Genomic DNA, 22,917 nt, shown 5'->3' with positions numbered 1-22,917 from the left:
AAAGAATAACTGAAGTGAGAGAATGGGATTGTATATGCGAGGGAGTGTCTACATGGCAACTGTGTGCCATGAGCTGAATTTATGGCTGAATTACCATTATGTCACCAGTGAGGGGCAATGCCAGGTTCTCAATGCTTGTCTGGCTGCACAATAGTCTTTTTATGATGATGCGGGTGCTCGAAGTGCTGGTCTTCCTGCAGATATCTGGTTGTTCTGTGAACAGTGGGTGGGAGGATGGGACTAGAATCAGGTGAGAGAGCACTTTAGTGGTGCACTGAGTCATTAATGAGACGGGTTTAGTAAGATGTGTTAAGAAGTCTCTGTCTCACAGTAATCATCTTGACTAAACTTACACTCAGCCAAAATCTAAGGTTCAGCACAGTGTAATTTTTCAATTGGACTTAAAACCCAGAATCAACACATATAATATCAATAAACTGGATACGATTTCCTACTTAGGTCACTGACTTCATCTGTCAATGTAGTATTGAAGCTGAAATGGATAAAGAAAGTGTGTGAAGGAATTTTAAAATAAGAAGATTTTAAACTACTTTTGAATGCCTTGTAATTACGGCTAGTAGGTTTTAGTTTTCAGGTTTGGTTATGTGTATTTATTTGGCATTTTTGGGGACTTCAGAATAAGGTCAAAATAATCCCTTGGAAATGAAAATATAGAAAATGAATGGTAAAATGCCAACAGCCTGTCCACTTGATAACTGTACAAGAAATCAGCAAAAAACAGAGGTTATAAAACAGATTTCATTGGACAGTTGGAGTGCACTTACACCAACCCAACTTGAGGAAATCTACCTCAAGAAACTGTGGGTCAGCAACTGGTCAGTTATTTTCTTTTGCTGTCAGCTACAACTCAGGTCTAAGATGGCATCTGTTGTATTATTTCACAAATCTCAGAAAGATGCAATGTGAGTAGGTGTGGCCCAGCACTGGCAGACCTCAATTCTGTCTCAGGGCTCATTGTAGTCGCTGTGAGGCTGCTGTTCGGTAAGATTTTTTAAAATTTCACCATCAAAGTGTCACTTATTCTGAAATTGGAAAAATTCCAACTTCCTAAAACCAGTTGGTCCCGAGTGTTTTGGATAAAGGATCATATACTGAAAATGCGTTGCTGGAAAAACGCAGCAGGTCAGGCAGCATCTAAGGAACAGGAAATTCGACGTTTCGGGCATGAGCCCTTCATCAGGAAGCTTATGCCCGAAACGTCAAATTTCCTGTTCCTTAGATGCTGCCTGACCTGCTGCGCTTTTCCAGCAACACATTTTCAGGTCTGATCTCTAGCATCTGCAAACCTCACATTCTCCCTAAAGGATCATATACCTGTACTATACCTTTAAGACAGCTTATGACATCATGCATGTAACACTTTAATATGAAATGTTCTGTTCTCACTCTCCATTCATTTAGCCACTGAGCAGTTAAGTAAATTAGTTCATCAGTTAAGCAATAATTTATATATCAGTAATCTAGGTTAACATATAACTTAGACTGTATATGTAATTCTGAGATGTCACATCACTTATGCAGTTATTTGTTAATAAACTTACAGATATCTGACCGATTATGAACCTAACTCTCTATGGTCTATGTTACATGAACTGCCATTCAGAAAACCACAAGGAGCACATCAGTGCTGACACTGCCCACATCAAAGAAAATCATCATGGCCCTTTACTTTTCTACGAGGGCTTTCTTTTGAGCCAGGATAGGGGTCTACTTCAGAATTTTGCAAAGAAGGGCACATACACAGTTGTTGATTGATTCCTAGCTCAGCAATTTTATTTCCCTTTCTCCTGAATAGCAATCTGACACAGTCACTCAATAAAACCACAATTGTCAAAGAGCATATCCATCTAGACAATAGAGATAGAGTCATAGAGATGTACAGAATGGAAACAGACACTTCGGTCCAACTTGTCCATCCCGACCAGATCTCTCAACCCAATCCAGTCCCAACTGCAGGCACCCAGTCCATACCTTTCCAAACCCTTCTTATTCATATGCCCATCTAGATGCCTTATAAACATTGCAATTGTACTAGAATAGCTTTCTGTTGCACCCAGGCCTCCATGATTAAGTCTCCTTTTCCTGTGAATCGAGGTTCTTCACTTCCTGACAGAAAGTGTGTATTTGTGCTGGTGCATGCAATATTTAGTGTGAGATAAGTATCAGTTTGCAGCACCATCATTGGTCAGTCCCCATTTTCTCCATTAGGCTTGCAGTAAGCTCACCCATTGTTGAGTAGGTTCGAAAGGAAGACTCTTTACTATCATGAGTCAGGACTTCGTTGCTTTTGACAGAAGAGGAATATCTGCTCTCGATCCTGTTATCTCTTATTATAGCAACAATATGTAAGAGTTAAAAAAGAATCAACTAAATGAATTTAACTTTCCTGGATTACAAGCTCAACCAGTGTAAATGTAAGTTACTTGACACTGACTGTTTTTCTCTCTGCAGTATTTAGATATGAGGTTCAACAAACTAGCTCGATACACTGGGACCATTTTCTACATTATTCAAACAGTGAGTATCAAATCACCTACAGGAGGTTAGTGAGCAAACTTAGGCCGCATGGTATTGGGGGCAAAGTACTGACTTGGATTGAAAATTAGTTGGCTGACAGGAAACAAAGAGTAGTGATAAACGGCTCCCTTTCGGAATGGCAGGCGGTGACCAGTGGGGTACCGCAGGGATCAGTGCTGGGACCGCAGCTTTTTACAATCTGTATTAATGATATAGAAGATGGTATTAATAGTAACATTAGCAAATTTGCTGATGATACAAAGCTGGGTAGCAGGGTGAAATGTGAGGAGGATGTTAAGAGATTACAGGGTGACCTGTACAGGCTAGGTGAGTGGACAGATGCCTGGAAGATGCAGTTTAATGTGGATAAATATGTGGGTATCCACTTTGGTGGCAAGAACATGAGGCAGATTACTACTTAAATGGAATCAAGTTAGGTAAAGGGGCAGTACAATGAGATCTAAGTGTTCTTGTACACCTGTCAATGAAGGCAAGCATGCAGGTACAGCAGGTAATGAAGAAAGCTAATAGTATGCTGGCCTTCATAACAAGAGGGATTGAGTACAGAAGCAAAGAGGTTCTTCTGCAGCTGTACCTGGTGAGACCGCACCTGGAGTATTGTGTGCAGTTCTGGTCTCCAAATTTGAGGAAAGACATTCTGGCTATTGTGGGAGTGCAGCGTAGGTTCACGAGGTCAATTCCTGGAATGGCGGGATTATCTTCTGTTGAAAGACTGGAGCAACTGGACTTGTATACCCTTGAGTTTAGAAGACTGAGAGGGGATCTGATTGAGACATATAAGATTATTAAAGGATTGGACACTCTGGAGGCAGGAAACATATTTCCATTGATGGGTGAGTCCTGAACCAGAGGACACAGCTTAAAAGTAAGGGATAGGCCATTTAGGACAGAGATGAGGAGAAACTTCTTCACCCAGAGAGTGGTGGCTGTGTGGAATGCTCTGCCCCAGAAGGCAGTGGAGGCCCAGTCTCTGGATTCGTTTAAGAAAGAGTTGGATAGAGCTCTCAAGGATAGTGGAATCAAGGGTTATGGAGATAAGGCAGGAACAGGATACTGACTGAGGATGATCAGCCGTGATCATAATGAATGGTGGCGCAGGCTCGAACGGCAGAATGGCCTACTCCTGCACCTATTGTCTATTTAAATTCCAATTATATCCAAGCTACTTGAGTTTTAAACTGTCCGTTAATGAGGGGATAATCAAACAAAGTTCAAAAGCTTTCCATCTTATTCTAAATGTCTGTGAATACTGTCCAGCTTCATTCACAAGGACCGATTGGATGTTTAAGATACAAGCAGATAGGTAAATTGTATTCACCTCTTCCATTGAGCAACTTAAGAGGAAACATGGTGGTGTACAAAATGTTTCCCATTCAGCATTCCCACCTTCAGCACTGAGCCTGAGGAATAAGGTAGAGCGACCTCACTAATTTAATCTGAAAATGTGTTGCTGGAAAAGCGCAGCAGGTCAGGCAGCATCCAAGGAGCAGGAGAATCGACGTTTTGGGCATGAGCCCTTCTTCAGGAATCAGGACTTTCCTCATTCCTGAAGAAGGGCTCATGCCCGAAACGTCGATTCTCTTGCTCCTTGGATGCTGCCTGACCTGCTGCGCTTTTCCAGCGACACCTTTTCAACTCTAATCTCCAGCATCTGCAGTCCTCACTTTATCCTCACTAACTTAATCACTTGGTCGAGTTATTAATTTTGTACCAGACATGGTTCTGATTGAGATTATTGATTAATGATATAGGAGATCTTTTTACAGGTGCTATACACTGGGATTGTCATTTACGCTCCTGCACTAGCACTGAATCAGGGTAAGTGCAAGTTTACATTACTTACACATCTGTTAACCAATTACTGTACAGTCAAGCCCTAAATGTTGTTGCCCTGAGGAGAAACAGCCCTTGTTTCTGACCAAGTTATCTATCTCTGTCTGTATGAGCTTCAATCCAAGGAATTCAGTGACTGAGTGTCACCAGTTTGAGTGGATTATTGTACTCTATGTCTGTCCTCATGCTTCATCTCCTCGGAAGCAACAAGGCAACCACTAATGACCAGGAATAAAAAAAATTACTAGCACCTCTGTCCTATTCTCTTTGTCCTTTATGTCCTCCATTTGCTTTCACAATCTCACAATTGTTTGTAGCCCCCGCATCCAACCTTGCTCTATTTTATTCCTGTTTCTGTATCAGTTTCTACTAGCCTTTTGTTTTCCATCCATCTCCATATCACAATCAATATCATCTTTCTGCTTGATTCACTCAATACATCTGTGATTTGGAGGTGCCAGTGTTGGACTGGGATGGACAAAGTTAAAAATCACACAACACCAGGTTATAGTCCAACAGGTTTATTAGGAAGCACTAGCTTTTGGAGTGCTGCTCCTTCATCAGGTGGTTGTCCAAATAGAGCTTCCAAATAAACCTATTGGACTATAACTTGGTGTTGTGTGATTTTAAACATATTTGTGTTACTTTATCTTTCATTGTGCTTCAGACAATACTTCTCTCACCCCTCTCTATCATTCTATCACTATCTATCTCTCCATGTCACTTTGTAATCAAAAGGCAAATGGGAAATCAGTAGAGAACTTGGGGAAATAAATTGCAACATCTTGAAAAATGTCCATGTTATAGAGGTGGAGGTGCTGTACATCTTAAGATGTTTAGAAGTGGATAAATCTCCAGGACATGATCAGGTGTACCCTTGAACTCTGTGGGAAGCTAGAGAAGTGATTGTTGGGCCTCTTGCTGAGATATTTGTATCATCGATAGTCACAGGTGAGGTGCCAGAAGACTGGAGGTTGGCTAATGTGGTGTCACTATTTAAGAAAAGTGGTAAGGATAAGCCAGGGAACTATAGACCAGTGAGCCTGACCTCGGTGATGGGCAAGCTGTTTAGGGAGTCCTGAAGGACAGGATGTACATGTATTTGGAAAGGCAAGGACTGATTAGGGATAGTCAACATGGCTTTGTGTGTAGGAAATCATGTTTCACTAATTTGATTGAGTTTTTTGAAGAAGTAACAAAGAGGATTCATGAAGGCAGAGCGGTAGATGTGATCTATATGGACTTCAGTAAGGCGTTCAATAAGGTTCCCCATGGGAGACTGATTAGCAAGATTAGATCACATGGAACACAGGGAGAATTAGCCATTTGGATACAGAACTGGCTCAAAGGTAGAAGACAGAGGGTGGTGGTGGAGGGATGCTTTTCAGACTGGAGGCCTGTGACCAGTGAAGTGCCTTAAGGATCAGTGCTGGGTCCACTACTTTTCATCACTTATATAAATGATTTGGATGTGAACATATGAGGTATACTTAGTAAGTTTGCAGATGACACCAAAATTGGAGATGTAGTGGACAGCAAAGAAGGTTACCTCAGAGTACAATGGGATCTTGAGCAGATGGGCCAATAGGCCAAGGAGTGGCAGATGGAGTTTAACTTAGATAAATGTGAGGTGCAGCATTTTGGAAAGGCAAATCAGGGAAGGACTTATACACTTAGTAATAAAGTCCTGGCAAGTGTTGCTGAATAAAGAGACATTGGATTGCAGGTTCATAGTTCCTTAAAAGTGGAATCACAAAGAGAGAGGATAGTGAAGAAGATGTTTTGTATGATTACGTTTTTTGGTCAATGCATTGTGTGTAGGAATTGGAAGGTCATGCTGTGACTGTACAGGACATTGGTTAGGCCACTTTTGGAATATTCTGGTCTCCCTGCTATAAGAAGGATGTTGTTCACCATGAAAGGGTTCAGAAAAGATTTACAAGGGTTTTGCCAGGGTTTGAGGGTTTGAGCTATAGGGAGAGGTGGAATAGACTGGGGCTGTTTTCCCTGGAGGGTCAACAGCTGAGGGGTGATCTTATAGAAATTTATAAAATTGAGGCGCATGAATAGCAAAAGTCTTTTCCCCAGGGTGGGGGAGTCCAAAACCTCAGGGTGTAATTTAAGGTGAGAGGAGAAAGACCTAAAAGGGACCTAAGGGGCAAACATTTCACACAGAGGGTTGTGCATGTATAGAATAGAGAAGTGGTGGAGGCTGATACAATTACAACACTTAAGATGGGTACATGAATAGGAAGGGTTTAGAAGAATATGGGCAAAATCTGGCAAATTGGACTAGATTAATTTAGGATATCTGGTTGGCATGGACGAGTTGGGCCAAAGGATCTGATTCCATGCTGTACAACTCTATGACTGTCAGTCCACTCATCTGCATTTATTTATTTAAATGTCCAAATTTTTCTCTCTCAGCCTCTGGCATAAGCACTGATTCATTCCTTTTTGAACTATATTTAATTTATAAGGTTGTTTATACTTTTATAAGTTAAACTGTTAATATAAAAGAAAATTCATTTTTCACTAAGTTGGAACAACTCTTGCTTTTACCAGTAACTGGACTTGATCTCTGGGGCGTTCTTGTTGCAACTGGTCTTGTCTGCACCTTTTACTGTACCCTGGTAAGTTTAATCTGGTTATATTTGCATATATGTGTGTTAATGCACGTGTCTCACTGTGTATTGCTGCAGGTGGACAGAAAGGTATGTGGATACATTCACCTATGTTTGTACAAATTTTTTCTGGGCATACATCTTGACACCAATGTGTAAACCAGGTGTAGGAAAAAGATCCTGAAGCAGGTGCATTTCTACAGATGGCTTCATGTAGGTGTGGCATTATGGATATCTTCAAATCTGCCACTATCCCCACCTTGCAAACTATCATTCCAAATTCAACTTCCCTTTTCTCTCTAAAGTCATGAATGCATTGGTATCTCCCAATTGAATTGCCCATTTTTCCCACAACTCGAAGTTTCAGTCCCTCCAATCAGGTGTCCACCCTTGCTCTGTAACAATTCTTCTCATATTTCTTGCCTCTAGCCTTTGACAAAGTTGATCACACCATCCTCCTCTGAGGATAGGTAGGTATGTGCAATAGGTAGATATGTGCCCCCATCCCAGCCCACAAACCCCATTCCTGATGAAGGGCTTATGTACGAAATGTCGATTCTGCTGCTCCTCGGATGCTGCCTCACCTACTGTGCTTTTCCAGCACCACACTCTTGACTCTGATCTCCAGCATCTGCAGTCCTCACTTTCTCCATCCTCTTCTGATATTTCTCCATTGTTGCCAAGCTGTGTGGGACTCTGATCACCCAATCTCTTACTTTTCTACCTGACTGGACAGAATCAGAAGTCACATGACACCAGGTTATAAACCATATGATTTATTTGAAATCACAAGCTTTCAGAGCACTGCTCCTAGGTCAGGTGATGTTCAGATTATAACTTGGTGTCATGTGACCTCTGACTTTGTCCACCCCATCACGTCATGGCAACAATTACATTCCTCTTTCCCTCCTTGAGTGACTTCATGCACCATGGTGCTATGGTCAGTTAGCTCCTCCATCCTACAGCCTTCGCTCTCCTCTTGACAAGCTGAAGGAACGACAAATCTTTTCGCATTAGTAAGGGCTGAGGAACCTGGCTCCTGCCCTCTAGGTCTTCTTACCTACCTCACTCACCAATCCTGTTCCTGAACACTAACAAAATCATACTACAACCCTAACAGGTGTGATTGTCTCCTGATCCAAAGAATCCAAGTAACATTCCCATTTCCAGATGCACCACAATGTCTGCAGCTCTGCCTTCATCTCATCAAGTCTAAGCCAAAGTTACTCAAACCTCAAACACTTGCCACGTACATGTTTGCTCTGGGCCAAACTGGTATCCAGGAACTTCCACATGCTGCAACTATAACACATCAACCATCCTGTTGTCCACAACATATTCAAAGGAATGACTTAAAAATTTAATTTACTTTACATTTATTAAGTTTTTATATATTTTCTTAACCTTACTACTAGATGCTGTGTTATTTTGACCCTTAGGAATAGAATACCCTTTAAAAATGTACTTGATTAACCAGTTTTTTTTCTTGTAGTAGAGCAAGAATTCCTGGAAGCTGAATACATTTAGGCAAAAGTAAAATCAACAGTACACCTCTTTAGAACATAGAACATAGAAAAATACAGCGCAGTACAGGCCCTTCGGCCCTCGATGTTGCGCCGACCAAAGCCTACCTAACCTACACTAGCCCTATAACCTCCATATGCTTATCCAATGCCCGCTTAAAAGACCATAAAGAGGGAGAGTCCACCACTGCTACTGGCAGGGCATTCCATTAACTCACAACCCGCTGAGTAAAGAATCTACCCCTAACATCTGTCCTATACCAACCTTCCCTTAATTTAAAGCTGTGTCCCCTAGTAACAGCTGACTCCATTTGCGGAAAAAGGTTCTCACTGTCAACCCTATCTAAACCCCTAATCATCTTGTACACCTGTATCAAATCTCTCCTAAACCTTCTTTTCTCCAATGAGAAAAGAAGCGCCTCAGCCTTTTCTCATACGATCTTCCTACCATGCCAGGCAACATCCTGGTAAACCTCCTCTGCACCCGTTCCAATGCCTCCACATCCTTCCTATAGTATGGCGACCAAAACTGCACACAATACTCCAGATGAGGCCGCACCAGAGTCTTATACAACTGCAACATGACCTCAGGACTCCGGAACTCAATTCCTCTACCAATAAAGCCCAGTACGCCATATGCCTTCTTCACAACACTATTTACCTGGGTGGCAACTTTCAGAGATCTGTGTACATGGACACCAAGATCGCTCTGCTCATCCACACTTCCAAGTAGCCTACCATTAGCCCAGCAATCCATCTTCTTGTTACTCCTACCAAAGTGAATGGCTTCACACTTAGCTACATTGAACTCCTTTGTCTTCCTTAGCTTATCCCCATGAACCACTTAGCTCCAGCACTCTGTTGTAAATCATTTTCAATCCCTCCACATCTTTTGCAATCTCACCCAGCCAATCACCGCTCAGAGATATCTGCATTTCTCTCTTCTGTTTCCTTGCATAGTCCCAAAATTAATCTGTCCCCTGTTGCCCATGCCTTCAGTTACAACTCTGGGATTCCCATCTTACACACCTCCACCTCTCTAATGCATTCTCCTCCTTTAAGGCACGCCTTAAAACGTACTCCTTTGACAAAGGTTTTATAATCCACCCTCATACCTTCTTATGGGGCTTTGTGTCATTCTTTAAAATCATGCCTAAGTGAAGCTCCTTGAAATAATTTTTTTGGATGTGGCACATATCAACATTTGTTCCTTTTGGTTAAATTCCAAATGTTATGTTTGATATCTCTTTTATTTTTAGGGTGGTCTAAAAGCCGTGGTTTGGACTGATGTCTTCCAGATGGGGATTATGATATCTGGATTTTTGGCGGTGATAATCCGAGGTGTAGTAATCCAAGGAAGTTTTGAACGCATCTGGAATATTTCATATCATGGAGGAAGACTCAACTTCTGGGAGTAAGAATCTGACACTTCTCTTTGGGGATATGAGAATTATTTGGCAATGTTTGGAAGGTGGTTTTCTCACTGGGACTTGATTATTGTGTAATTAAGTTTTTACCTGTCTGAAAATAAGTGAAAATGGGCAATGCCATTACTTGGACTTGTCCAGAAGTAACTTCCTCACAGGTAGCCCTGTGAGGAAAGCACTTACAATACAGACATAAAGTTAGAAACACCAAAAGCTGAATGTCTTTCCAATGAACTGGAACTGGCAGCAAAAATGACTGAGAGGAGAAGGATCAAATGCTGACCTGTCCAAACCTCAAATCAGACAAAAAGACTCCAGGGTCAGAAACTAGCATTCAGGGTCAGACACTACAAATGTTGAACTCAGCAGCTATAAAAATGTAGATATCACATTTATGGCCATTTCAGACACCAAATGGCCACACATTCAAGTGGTGTCTCTAAGAGGAAGTTGCCCAGAACCCTTCATGAATCTTGTTGTGATATTGTTGATTCAAAGGACATGGAGCTAAGCTCCATGACCTTTCACCCCCATGTACGGACTCAATCTGACCTTAGCAGGACCTGGCTGGCCTTGAGATTGGATAGCTACTTCACACTGGCTGGACACACGGTGAGATTATCACCTCAGGACCTACTGACTCACCAGGGTCAGTAGGGAAGCACAGGCACCGAACCAATCACAACTGGTACAGTTGAGAACAGAAGCGAGTCAGGGCAGGCAGGGACAAAGTAGGTCTAATAAATTAAGTTGCATTCATTTCAATGCAAGGGGCCTAACAGGGAAGGCAGAAGAACACAGGGCATGGTTGGGAATATGGGACTGGGATATCATAGCAATTGCAGGATCATGGCTCAGGGATGGGTAGTACTAGCAGCTTATTGTTCCAGGATACAAATGCTACATGAATGACAGAAAGGGAGGCAAGAGAGGGGGGAGATTGGGGTGGGGCGGGGGGGGTTGGTGCGGGAGGGAAAATGATAGAATTACAGCTGTGCTAATGGAGGATATTCCCAGAAATATGTCCAGGGAAGTTATTTGGATGGGACTGAGAAGTAAGAAAGGGATGATCACCTTATTGGGATTGTATTATAGATCCCCTAATAGTCAGAGGAAAATTGAGAAACAAACTTGTGAGGAGGTCTCAGCTATCTGTCAGATTAATAGGGTGGTTATGGTAGGGGATTGTAACTTTCCAAACATAGACTGGGACTGCCATAGTGTTAAGGGTTCAGATGGAAAGGAATTTGTTAAGTGTGTACAAGAAAATTTTCTGATTCAGTATGTGGATGTACCTACGAGGGAAGGTGTAAAATTTGACCTACTCTTGGGAGATAAGGCAGGGCAGGTGACTGAGGTTTCAGTGGGGGAGCACCTTGGGGTCAGCGACCATAATTCTATTCGTTTTAAAATAGTGATGGAAAAGGATCGACCAGATCTAAACTGGAGAAAGGCCAATTTTGACGGCATTAGGCAAGAGCTTTTGAAAGCTGATTGAGGGCAGATGTTCGCAGGCAAAGGGATGGCTGGAAAATGGGAAGCCTTCAGAAATGAGATTGCAAGAATCCAGAGAAAGTATATTCCTGCCAGGGTGAAAGGGAAGGCTGGTAGGTATAGGGAATGCTGGATGATTGAAGAAATTGAGATTTTGGTTAAGAAAAAGAAGGAAGTATATATTAGATGTAGACAGGATAGATTGAGTGAATCCTTAGAAGAGTATAAGCAAAGTAGGAGTATACTTAAGAGGGAAATCAGGAGGGCAAAGAGGGGACATGAGATAGCTTTGGAAAATAGAATTAAGGAGAATACAAAGAGGTTTTACAAAGACATTAAGGACAAAAGGGTAACTACGGAGAGAATAGGGCCCCTCAAAGATCAGCAAGGAGGCCATTGTGTGGAGCCGCAGAAAATGGGGGAGATACCAAATGAGTATTTTGCATTAGTATTTACTGTGGAAAAGAATATGGAAAATATAGACTGCAGGGAAATAGATGGTGACATCTTGCAAAATGTCCAGATTACATAGGAGGAAGTGCTGGATGTCTTGAAACGGGTAAAGGTGGATAAATCCCCAGGACCTGATCAGGTGTACCCGAGAATTCTGTGGGAAGCTAGAGAAGTGATTGCTGAGATATTTATGTCATCGATAGTCACAGGTGAGGTGTCAGAAGGCTGGAGGTTGGCTAACGTGGTGCCACTGTTTAAGAAGGGCGGTAAAGACAAGCCAGGGAACTATAGACCGGTGAGCCTGACCTCAGTGGTGGGCAAGTTGTTGGAGGGAATCCCGAGGAACAGGATGTACATGTATTTGGAAAGGCAAGGACTGATTAGGGATAGTCAACATGGCTTTGTGCATGTGAAATCATGTCTCACAAATTTGATTGAGTTTTTTGAGGAAGTAACAAAAAGGATTGATGAGGGCAGAGCGGTAGATGTGATCTACATGGACTTCATTAAGGCAGTCGACAAGGTTCCCCATGGGAGACTGATTAGTAAGGTTAGATCTCATGGAATACAGGGAGAACTAGCCACTTGGATACAGAACTGGCTCAAAGGTAGAAAACTGAGGGTGGTGGTGGAGGGTTGTTTTTCAGAATGGAGGCCTGTGACCAGTGGAGCGCCACAAGGATCGGTGCTGGATCCTTACTTTTTGTCATTTACATAAATGATTTAGATGCGAGAATAAGAGGTACAGCTAGTAAGTTTGCAGATGACACCAAAAATGGAGGTGTAGTAGACAGTGAAAAGAGTTACCTCAGATTACAACAGGATCTTGAGCAGATGGGCCAATGGGCTGAGAAGTAGCAGATGGAGTTTAATTCAGATAAATGTGAGGTGCTGCATTTTGGGAAAGCAAATCTTAGCAGGACTTATACACTTAATGGTAAGGCCCTAGGGAGTGTTGCTGAACAAGGAGATCTTGGAGTGCAGGTTCAAAGCTCCTTGAAAGTGGAGTCACAAGTAGATACGATAGTGAAGAAGGCATTTGGTATGCTTTCTTTTATTGGTCAGAGTATTGAGTACAGGAGTGGAGAGGTCATGTTGCAGCTGTACAGGACATTGGTTAGGCCACTGTTGGAATATTGAGTGCAGTTCTGGTCTACTTCCTAGTGGAAAGATGTGAAACTTGAGAAGGTTCAGAAAAGATTTACAAGCATGTTGCCAGGGTTGGAGGATCTGAACTATAGGGAGAGGCTAAACAGGCTGGGGCTGTTTTCCCTGGAATGTCTGAGGCTAAGGGTGACCTTATAGAGGTTTACAAAATTATGATTATGGGCTGTGGCAGTGAGGACAATCTCCTGGTGATCAGGGGCTGTGACAGTGAGGACATTCTCCCGGTGATTCAGGGGCTGTGACAGTGAGGACATTCTCCCGGTGATTCAGGGGCTGTGGCAGTGAGGACATTCTCCCGGTGATTCAGGGGCTGTGACAGTGAGGAGATTCTCCCGGTGATTCAGGGGCTGTGACAGTGAGGAGATTCTCCCGGTGATTCAGGGGCTGTGGCAGTGAGGACATTCTCCCGGTGATTCAGGGGCTGTGACAGTGAGGAGATTCTCCCGGTGATTCAGGGGCTGTGACAGTGAGGAGATTCTCCTGGTGATCAGGGGCTGTGGCAGTGAGGAGATTCTCCCGGTGATTCAGGGGCTGTGACAGTGAGGAGATTCTCCCGGTGATTCAGGGGCTGTGACAGTGAGGAGATTCTCCTGGTGATCAGGGGCTGTGACAGTGAGGACACTCCCCCTGGTGATCAGGGGCTGTGGCAGTGAGGACATTCGCCCGGTGATCGGGGCTGTGGCAGTGAGGACACTCCCCCCGGTGATCAGGGGCTGTGGCAGTGAGGACACTCCCCCCGGTGATGGGGGCTGTGGCAGTGAGGACACTCCCCCTGGTGATCGGGGGCTGTGGCAGTGAGGACACTCCCCCCGGTGATCGGGGGCTGTGGCAGTGAGGACACTCCCCCCGGTGATCGGGGCTGTGGCAGTGAGGACACTCCCCCCGGTGATCGGGGCTGTGGCAGTGAGGACACTCCCCCCGGTGATCGGGGCTGTGGCAGTGAGGACACTCCCCCCGGTGATCAGGGGCTGTGGCAGTGAGGACACTCCCCCCGGTGATGGGGGCTGTGGCAGTGAGGACACTCCCCCCGGTGATCAGGGGCTGTGGCAGTGAGGACACTCCCCCCGGTGATCAGGGGCTGTGGCAGTGAGGACACTCCCCCCGGTGATCAGGGGCTGTGGCAGTGAGGACACTCCCCCCGGTGATCAGGGGCTGTGGCAGTGAGGACACTCCCCCCGGTGATCAGGGGCTGTGGCAGTGAGGAGATTCTCCTGGTGATCGAGGGCTCTTCATCCTGATGGTGGGCTTTTGCCCGAAACGTCAATTTTCCTGCTCCTCGGATGCTGCCTGAACTGCTGTGCTTTTCCAGCACCACTCTAGTCTAGAATCTAATTTCCAACATCTGCAGTCCTTGTTTTTACCTATCTCAACTCAAACCTTGGCAGAACTATGAGGAACATTAACATGCAGGTTTTCTGGGTCTGGGCATGCAGGTCCACAGCTCCCTAAAAGCGGCAACACAAATGGCCAAGTGATTAAGAAGGCATATGGCATGCTTACATTCATCGGCTGGGGTATGGAATACTAGAGTTGGCAAACCATATTGCAGCTATGTAAAACCCTTATTCGGCTGATTTGCAGTACTGTGTGCAGTTTTGGTTGCCACACTACGAGAAAGAGTGGAAGCTTTGGTGATGGCATTGGCTGTGAAGAAAGATACGAAAGACTAGGATTGTTTTCACGGAAAAAAACGGTGACTGAGAGGAGACCTGATAGAGGTCCACAAAGTTATGAGAAGCATAGATAGGGTGGATAGTCAGAGGCTTTTCCTGAGGGTTGAAGTGTCAGTTACAACAGGCATAGTGTCATGGCGAGAATGGGAAATATTTAAGGGCGCTGTGTGAGGGAGAGTCTGGAACAAACTGCCAGAAGAGGAGGTGGAAGTAGGTGCGTTGGCAACATTTAAGAGGTATCTGAATGGTTACATGAATAGGGAGGGAGTAGAGGAACAGGGACCAAATCAGGGCAGAAGGTTTGTTTTTTAGTTTAATTAGGACATGATGATCGGCACAGGCTTGGAAGGCCGTAGGGCCTGTTCCTCTGCTGTACTTCTCTTTTGCTCTTTTGTTCAAACATGTTTGTATTAAATTCTATCTTTCAACTTGTCAGTCCATCCTGCTTGCTTATCTGTGTCCTGCTTCAGGCGTTTAGTGTCATCTTTGCTGTTGTATCATTGGTAAATTTTGAAATTTTACTCCGTATTGCAATTTTCAAGTTATTTATTTATAACAATAGCTGTGTGGACCTCACACTGAGACTTGGGGAACATCACTATCATCCTTCAGTCTAAAAAACAACCAACAAGCTGTTTCTGAACAGTGACCTTCCTACACCATGAGCCTAGATTTCACTAATAGCCTTGTATTGATATTTTCTAAAACATTTCCTTAATGTTCATATAAACAACAGCATACAATCAAGCTCATATAAACAAGTGCCTGTTAAGTTTTTCACTGATTATTGTTTCTAAAACCTTGCCTGTCACTGATATTAACTGACCTATAGTCACTAGAAATATCCTAAACCCTTTCTTTAATAAGCACAATGCATTTGGCACCCTCCAATCTTGTAATTTCCCCTAATTTCAAGGGAAGATTGGAAGAATATGATGACCCCTTCTAGTATCTGCACCCCTACTTCCCCAAGCAATCTTGTATGTCAGTTATTTGTGCTGTCCATTCATTGGCAGTCCTCACAGATGAGATGACTCTCTTCCACTCTCAGGGTGACTGTGTAGGTGGCTGTACAGACCAATGCAACTACCACAGGCTGCATTACATCAGGGGCAGAAGGTGGTTGTGGGAAGGGGTGAGTGAGGTCTTGGTGTGGTAGTGCGCTGCTTTTGCTGTTTTTGCCTGGCTTGCCGGATGCTCCTCCTCCACTTTGGGTGGTCTTTGGCCAGTGATTCCCAGGTCTCTGAGGGAATGCCACACTTTGCCAGTGAGGCCTTGAGGGTATCAATGAAGAGCTTCCTCTCTCCACCTGGTGCTTGCCTGCCATTTTAGAGCTGGGAGTGGAGCACCTGCCTGGGGATCCTGTGTTGCACGGGCATAGCAGTTCATTCTATTGTTCGAGCTGATGCTCATGGTGAAAGCTGCTGTCACCATTCTCTTTAAATGTACAAAAGTGCAGAGTCTGTTAGGTGTACCGTGGTAGAAGAAAAATCATTTCCTGATTTGATAGAAGAGTCTGTTATGTTGACAAAACATAATTTATTGCACGTTATCTTACATTGGTAAGATAGACATTGTCACAGAGATCTTGAGAAGGAACTGTTCTAACAACAAGTTCAGACGGTTTAATTACAGTGGGTAATGCTTATGGCAATTCTAAGTATTAACCCCTTCTGACCTATATTCATCTCCAAGCTTTCATTTCTCATTATTAATGTTATATGTTCATGCATATATTTATATTTATCAAGTCCCCACAAGTCTCTGACTTGACCAATTCAGGTATCTGGAGGTTTTACGATTCTCCTGGATTATATTCTCTTACGATTTGAAAGACTAGTGATTTGCTGGATTGAAGAACATTGAATTTGATTCTGTTCCTGACAATCTGACATCTGTAGGTCCCTCACATTATCAAGTAATTAATTGGGCTTGTGACATGCTCAAATCTGGCACTGGCTGCAAATTAACTGACTAGCAAACTGCCCTAAACAATCGCATCAGGGTAATCATACATTGCAGATATCCCATGTAAGACATGGATAAACACACACTTTGCCATGGTTATACAACTTCTTAAGTTTTATCCATTGTGACAAAGAACCAGTGACAACTTTCCATAAAGAACAAATAGATCTGTGCACACATGGACACGTGTCTGGTGGAGTTAAGACGATCCTAAATGGTAATCAACTGAAATAAAATATCACAAACTGAGTCATAAATATAGTAAATGTGTTTGCTTGTCCAATAGCATTTGCCTGAATCTTCTATTTACATTAGATTTTATGAAAACCCTATATCTAGACAGTTTGGCACAGATTTCTCTTGTGACTGTCTTGTCAAGTAATGTAAGGTCAACAAGAGTTTAAATAGTACCATTCGTGTCTGATGCAGAGCACCAGTCGATTAACTTTGTGACTGGGAAATGCCACTCAATCTTGTCATTTCTTGCTCCATTACAGGATATGGAATCTTTCTGTGTATATGCAGACACAGGATTTAGCATTTTCTTGCAGCATAATGTTATATTTAGTATTCAGCTTCCCTACCAGTTTAACTAATTTAGAAAGCCCTGATCAGTGGGAATCTTTAATTTCTGCTTATCGCCTCTTCTACCTTTGCAATAAGGCTGAGGTCAAGACAAGAGCATACGACTCACAGTAAGAAATTTTGATCCTGAAGCATGTCTCGGTTTTCTATTAATCAATGTCCCTACATTGGAGAGTTGCTTGGATAAATCCTTTCATCTTAAGTGCTATATCTCCTGAAACATATTGTCACACTGTTTTTAGTATACAGCATTTTGTTAACCAGGGATCACTACCTGACAATGGAGTGATTTTTAACTTACATTTCTGAGATAACCATTGCCAAAATGTAATTCTAGATCACCTAGTTCTGTTAAGAAAACTTTAGGTACATATTCTACTGCAGACTATTTTACCACATTGCCATTTTTCTCTGGGTAGCAATTTATTTTCTTGCTTTTTTGGAAACAGTATCCCATATCTGCATGTTTTTGAAAAAGGCAGATCAAACGTTTGCTTTTCATAGATGAGAATTCTTTGCCTGTGAGGTTTCTTTGCTCCCCGGTGTTGATGAGGATATTTAAATGACTAATACCTGTCCTATCCATTGCACTGTTAAGAATGGAATGGACTCTGCTGACCTCCAATGCAAAGTTGGAGTTCTCCATTTGGGATGGATATATGCTGCTTTGGGACATCTGCTTCACTTATCATCTGAATCACTCTCTGAAGAGTTAGGTATTCATCAGACTATAATAAATCTAACTCATTCATTCTAATAATAAGTGATCATAGTTGCATTTATAAAGCTCATAGAGATGTACAGCACAGAAACAGATCCTTCAGTCCAACTCATCCATGCTGCCCAGGTATCCTAAATTAATCTCGTCCCATTTGCCAGCACTTGGCCCATATCCCCCTAAACTCTTTCTATTCGTATACCCATCCAGATGCCTTTTAAATGTGACCTTGGAGTGCAGGTTCATTGCTCCTTGAAAGTGGAGTCGCAGGTAGATAGGACAGTGAAGAAGGCATTTATTGGTCAGAGAATTAAGTACTTGAGTTGGCAGGTCATGTTGCGGCTGCACAGGAGATTGGTTAGAGCGTCGGAGGCTGAGGGGTGACCTTACAGAGGTTTACAAAATCATGAGGGGCATGGATAGGATAAATAGACAAAATCTTTTCCCTGGGGTCGGGGACTCCAGAACTAGAAGGCATAGGTTTAGGGTGAGAGGGAAAAGATATAAAAGGGGCCTAAGGGGCAACTTTTTCAGGCAGAGGGTGATATATGTATGGAATGGTGGAGGCTGGTACAATTGCAGCATTTAAAAGGCATTTGGATGGGTATATAAATAGGAAGGGTTTGGAGGGATATGGGCCGGGTGCTGGCAGGTAGGACTAGATTGGGTTGGGATATCTGGTCGGCATGGACGGGTTGAACCGAAGGGTCTGCTCCCATGCTGTACATCTCTGTGACTCTGTTGAAGCCCAGGATCAGGGGCCCAGCACAAAACAGTGGCATCACAGGTAAATTTGCTAACTGGTGATAGCTAATAATTTGAATGGCTATTATAGGTTAATTTCAGACTAAAGGTAAATAGGGGAAATATTTACAGTCTACAACCTAAGAGATGAGAACAAAATTTTGAAAAATCAAATTACAAATGAAGTAATTAGAGATTCTGGGCCATGTTGTAACTGGAGTCAGTGTGGTTCCCAGTCACCACATCGGTGACAAATGTTGCTTGCTTGAGGAACTCCGGCTCACAATGCATGAGCTGGCATCTGAGTTTCAAACATCAGGGAGGCCTGACAAAGGAGCAGTGCTCCAAATACTTGCACTTCCAAATACATCTCTTAGACTGTAACCTGGTGTGGTGTGATTTTTAAACATCAGGGAGGGGGAGTTACCTGGACACAGTGTTTCATGAGGCAGTCACACCCCTTAAATGAACTACCTCGAATTCGGTCAGGCACAGGAGGATGTCATTACTAGGTAGAGGGATCTAGGAGGTTGTGCTGAAAAAGCTTCAGCCCTTCAACTTGTCAAACAGGTTTGAGATTCCTGTCTGGATGAGAATGGGGGAGTTGTAGGGAGGATGAACAAACTAGCCATAACACCGTGGGACAGAGAGCCATTCAAGAGGGGCTATATTTGGGGATAGTTTAGTCAGGAGAATAGATACTGTTCTCTGTGGCCAGAACTAAGAGTTTCAAAGGCTGCATTGCCTGCCTGGTGCCTGGGTTCAGGATACCTCATCTAGGCTGCAGAGAAACCTGGAGTAGAGGGGAAAGATCCAGTTGTTGTGTTCCACATAGGTACCAATGACATAGGCAGAAAGAGAAATAAGGTTCTGCTGAGGGAGTATGAAACAGTGACGGGCCAAATTACACAGTAGAACCAAAAAGGTAATAATCTTTAGATTACTACCTCAACCATGAGCAAAATGGCACAGGGTTAACAAGTTTAAAGAGGTAAATCATCCAGACCAGATGGATAAATTAACTGGACCAGGCGAGTAAATTAACTTGACCAGACAGACTGCATTGCAGAGTTCTCAAGGAGATGCTGAGGAGATTGGAAAGACATCAGTAGTGATTTTTCAGAAATAACTGGAGTCAGCAAGGGTCTCAGTGAACTGGAAAATGGCCAAACTGTTGAAAAACAGAGGGGGCTGAAAATAGGAAACTATAGACTAGTTAGCCAACCTCAGTCATTCGTAATGTTTTAGAGTCCACTGTTAAGAAGATGATTGCGGAGTACTTGCAGCAGTAACTTCAACTTGAACCTTCTTTGTGCAAATAGTTTGGATGGGGCAGATTTTGACTCAATATATAGATAGTCCAACTAGTGGGGAGGCCACACTGGACTTAGTGCTTGGTCACAATTCCCTGACCTTTACTACAGTCATGGAGAGGGATAGGAGCAGATGGTATGGGAAAGTACTTAATTAGGGGAGGGGGAGTTATAATGCTATTCCTCCATACTACAATGCAGAAACTGTGCAGCATAAATTGGGAACTCATATTCTCAAGGAAATGCATGACAGAAATGTGGAAGCTGTTTAAGGAGCACTTGCTACTTGAGGGAACACTTCCTTGTCCCACTGAGGCAAGGAAGGGATGGTCGGGTGAAGGAACCTTGGATGACAAGAGATGAGCAACGTCTAGTCAAGAAAAAGAAGGAAGCTTACATTTGGTCGAGGAGCTGAAAATGTGTTGCTGGAAAAGCGCAGCAGGTCAGGCAGCATCCAAGGAGCAGGAGAATCGACGTTTCAGGCCTGAAGAAGGGCTCATGCCCGAAACGTCGACTCTCCTGCTCCTTGGATGCTGCTGCGCTTTTCCAGCAACACATTTTCAGCTCTGACCTCCAGCATCTGCAGTCTTCACTTTCTCCATTTGGTTGAGGAAGCAAGGATCAGACAGGGGTCTAGAGGGTTACAATGTAGCCAGGAAGGAAGTGAAGAATGGATGAAGACAGCTGGAAGGGGGCATGGAAAAGCTTTGGTGGGTAGGATTAAGGAAAACCCAAAGGCATTCTACACTTAAGTGAGGAACAAACGGATGGCCAGAGTTAGGCTAGGGCTGTTCAGGGATAGTGGAGGGAACTTGTATCTGGAGTTGGAGGAGGTAGGGGAGGTCCTTAATGAATACTTTGCTTCAGTATTCACTACTGAGAGGGACCTTGTCATTTGTGAGGACAGCATGGAACAGACTGGTACACTCGAACAGGTTGATGTTAAGGAGGAGGATGCGCTGGAAATTTTGAAAAACATGAGTGTAGATATCTACCTTGGGCCAGACCAAATATATCCAAATTTACTATGGGAAGTGATGGAAGAGATTGCTGTGTCTTTGGTAATGATCTTTGCATCCTCACTGTCCACTGGAGTAGTACCAGATGATTGGAGGATGGTAAATGTTATTCCCTTGTTCAAGAAAGGGAATAGGGATAACCCTGGGAATTACAGATCAGTCAGTCTTACGTTGGTGGTGGGCAAATTACTGGAGAGGGTTCTGAGAGACATAATTTATGATTATTTGGAAAAGCATAGTTTTATTACAGATAGTCAGCATGGCTTTGTGAGGGTCAGGTCATGCCTCACAAACCTCATTGAATTAACTGAGGATGTCAAAACACATTGATGAAGGGAGAACAGTGGGTGTGGTGTACATTTATTTTTAGCAAGATGTTTGATCAGGTTCCCCATGGTAGACTCAGTCAGAAAGTAAGGATGCATGGGATACAGGGAAATTTGGCTGTCTGGATACAGAATTGGCTGTCCCATAGAAGACAGAGGGTGGTAGTAGATGGAAAGTATTCAGCCTGGAGCTCGGTCACCAGTGGTGTTCCACAGGAATCTGTTCTGGGGCCTCTACTCTTTCTGCTTTTTATAAATGACTTGGATGAGGAAGTGGAAGGGTGCGTTAGTATGTTTGCCTATGACACACAGGTTAGTGGAGTTGTGGATAGTGTGGAGGGCTGTTGTAGGCTGCAACAAGGCATTGACAGGATGCAGAGCTGGGCTGAGAAGTGGCAGATGGAATTCAACCTGGAAAAATGTGAAGTGATTCATTTTGGAAGGTCAAATTTGAATGCAGATTGCAGGGTTAAAGGCTGGCTTCTCAGCAGTGTGGAGGAACAGAGGGATTTTGGTGTCCAGATCCATAGATTCTACAAAATTGCCATCCAAGCTGATAGGGCTGTCAAGATTGCATATGGTGTATTGGCTTTCATTTGCAGGGGTAATGAGTTTAAGAGCCACGAGATTATGCTGCAGCTCTATAAAGCCCTGGTTAGACCACACTTGGAATACTATATTTAGGTCTGGTTGCCTCATTATAGAAAATATGTGGAAGCTTTAGAGAGGGTGCAGAGGCAATTTACCAGGATGCTGCCTGGATTGGAGGGCATATCTTAGGAAGAAAAGTTGAGGGAGCTAGGGCTTTTCTCACTGGAGCAACGACAGATGAGAGGTGACTTGATAGAGCTGTACAAGATGATGAAAGGCATAGATAGAGTGAATCATCAGACTTTTACCCAGGGCGGAAATGGCTATCATGAGGGGGCATAATTTTAAGGTGATTGGAGGAAATTTTAAGGGAGATGTTAGAGGTAGGCTCTTTACACAGAACATGGTGGGTACATGGAATGCACTGCCAGCAGTGGTAGCAGATTCAGATATATTAGGGACATTTAAGCGACTCTTGGATAAGCACATGGGTGATAGTACAATGAAGGGTATGTAGGTAAGTCTGATCTTAGGACAAAAGGTCGGCCAAAGGGCCTACTGTGCTGCACTGTTCTATGTTCAAAGTGTACAATAAAATAGGGTTGAATCAATGTGGCTTATCAAGGGGAGGTTGCGGGACAAATCTATTCAAATTCTTTGAACAGATAATGAGCAAGTTAGACAAAGTACAGCCAGTGAATATGATCTATTTGGACTTCCAGAAGACCTTTAACAAGGTGCTGCACAGGAGGCTGTTAAATAAGCTAAGAGTGCATGATGTTAGGAGCAAGGTACAGGCATGAATGGCAGAGATTGGCTGATTGGCAGAAGGCAGAGAATAGGGAGAAAGAGATTTTTTACAGGATGGCAGCCAGTGACCTTTGGAGTTCCATAGGTGTC

The 22,917-nt window shown here is 43.4% G+C and overlaps 1 protein-coding gene across 1 annotated transcript in view; it reads left to right on the top strand.

The window, feature by feature from the left end:
* Positions 1 to 22,917, top strand: part of LOC132828258 (sodium-coupled monocarboxylate transporter 1-like) — a 94,888-nt gene that overhangs the window by 21,290 nt on the left and 50,681 nt on the right. The window contains exons 2-5 of the mRNA XM_060845231.1: positions 2,473 to 2,538; positions 4,326 to 4,377; positions 6,958 to 7,025; positions 9,799 to 9,953. Coding sequence (XP_060701214.1) covers positions 2,473 to 2,538; positions 4,326 to 4,377; positions 6,958 to 7,025; positions 9,799 to 9,953 — 341 coding nt within the window. The remainder of the gene's footprint in view (positions 1 to 2,472; positions 2,539 to 4,325; positions 4,378 to 6,957; positions 7,026 to 9,798; positions 9,954 to 22,917) is intronic.

This window comes from Hemiscyllium ocellatum, chromosome 26, assembly GCF_020745735.1.
Source record: "Hemiscyllium ocellatum isolate sHemOce1 chromosome 26, sHemOce1.pat.X.cur, whole genome shotgun sequence".
NCBI classification, from domain to species: Eukaryota; Metazoa; Chordata; class Chondrichthyes; order Orectolobiformes; family Hemiscylliidae; genus Hemiscyllium; species Hemiscyllium ocellatum.
The sequence above is the reverse complement of the archived record's forward strand: the minus strand, read 5'-3'. Positions and strand labels throughout refer to the sequence as shown.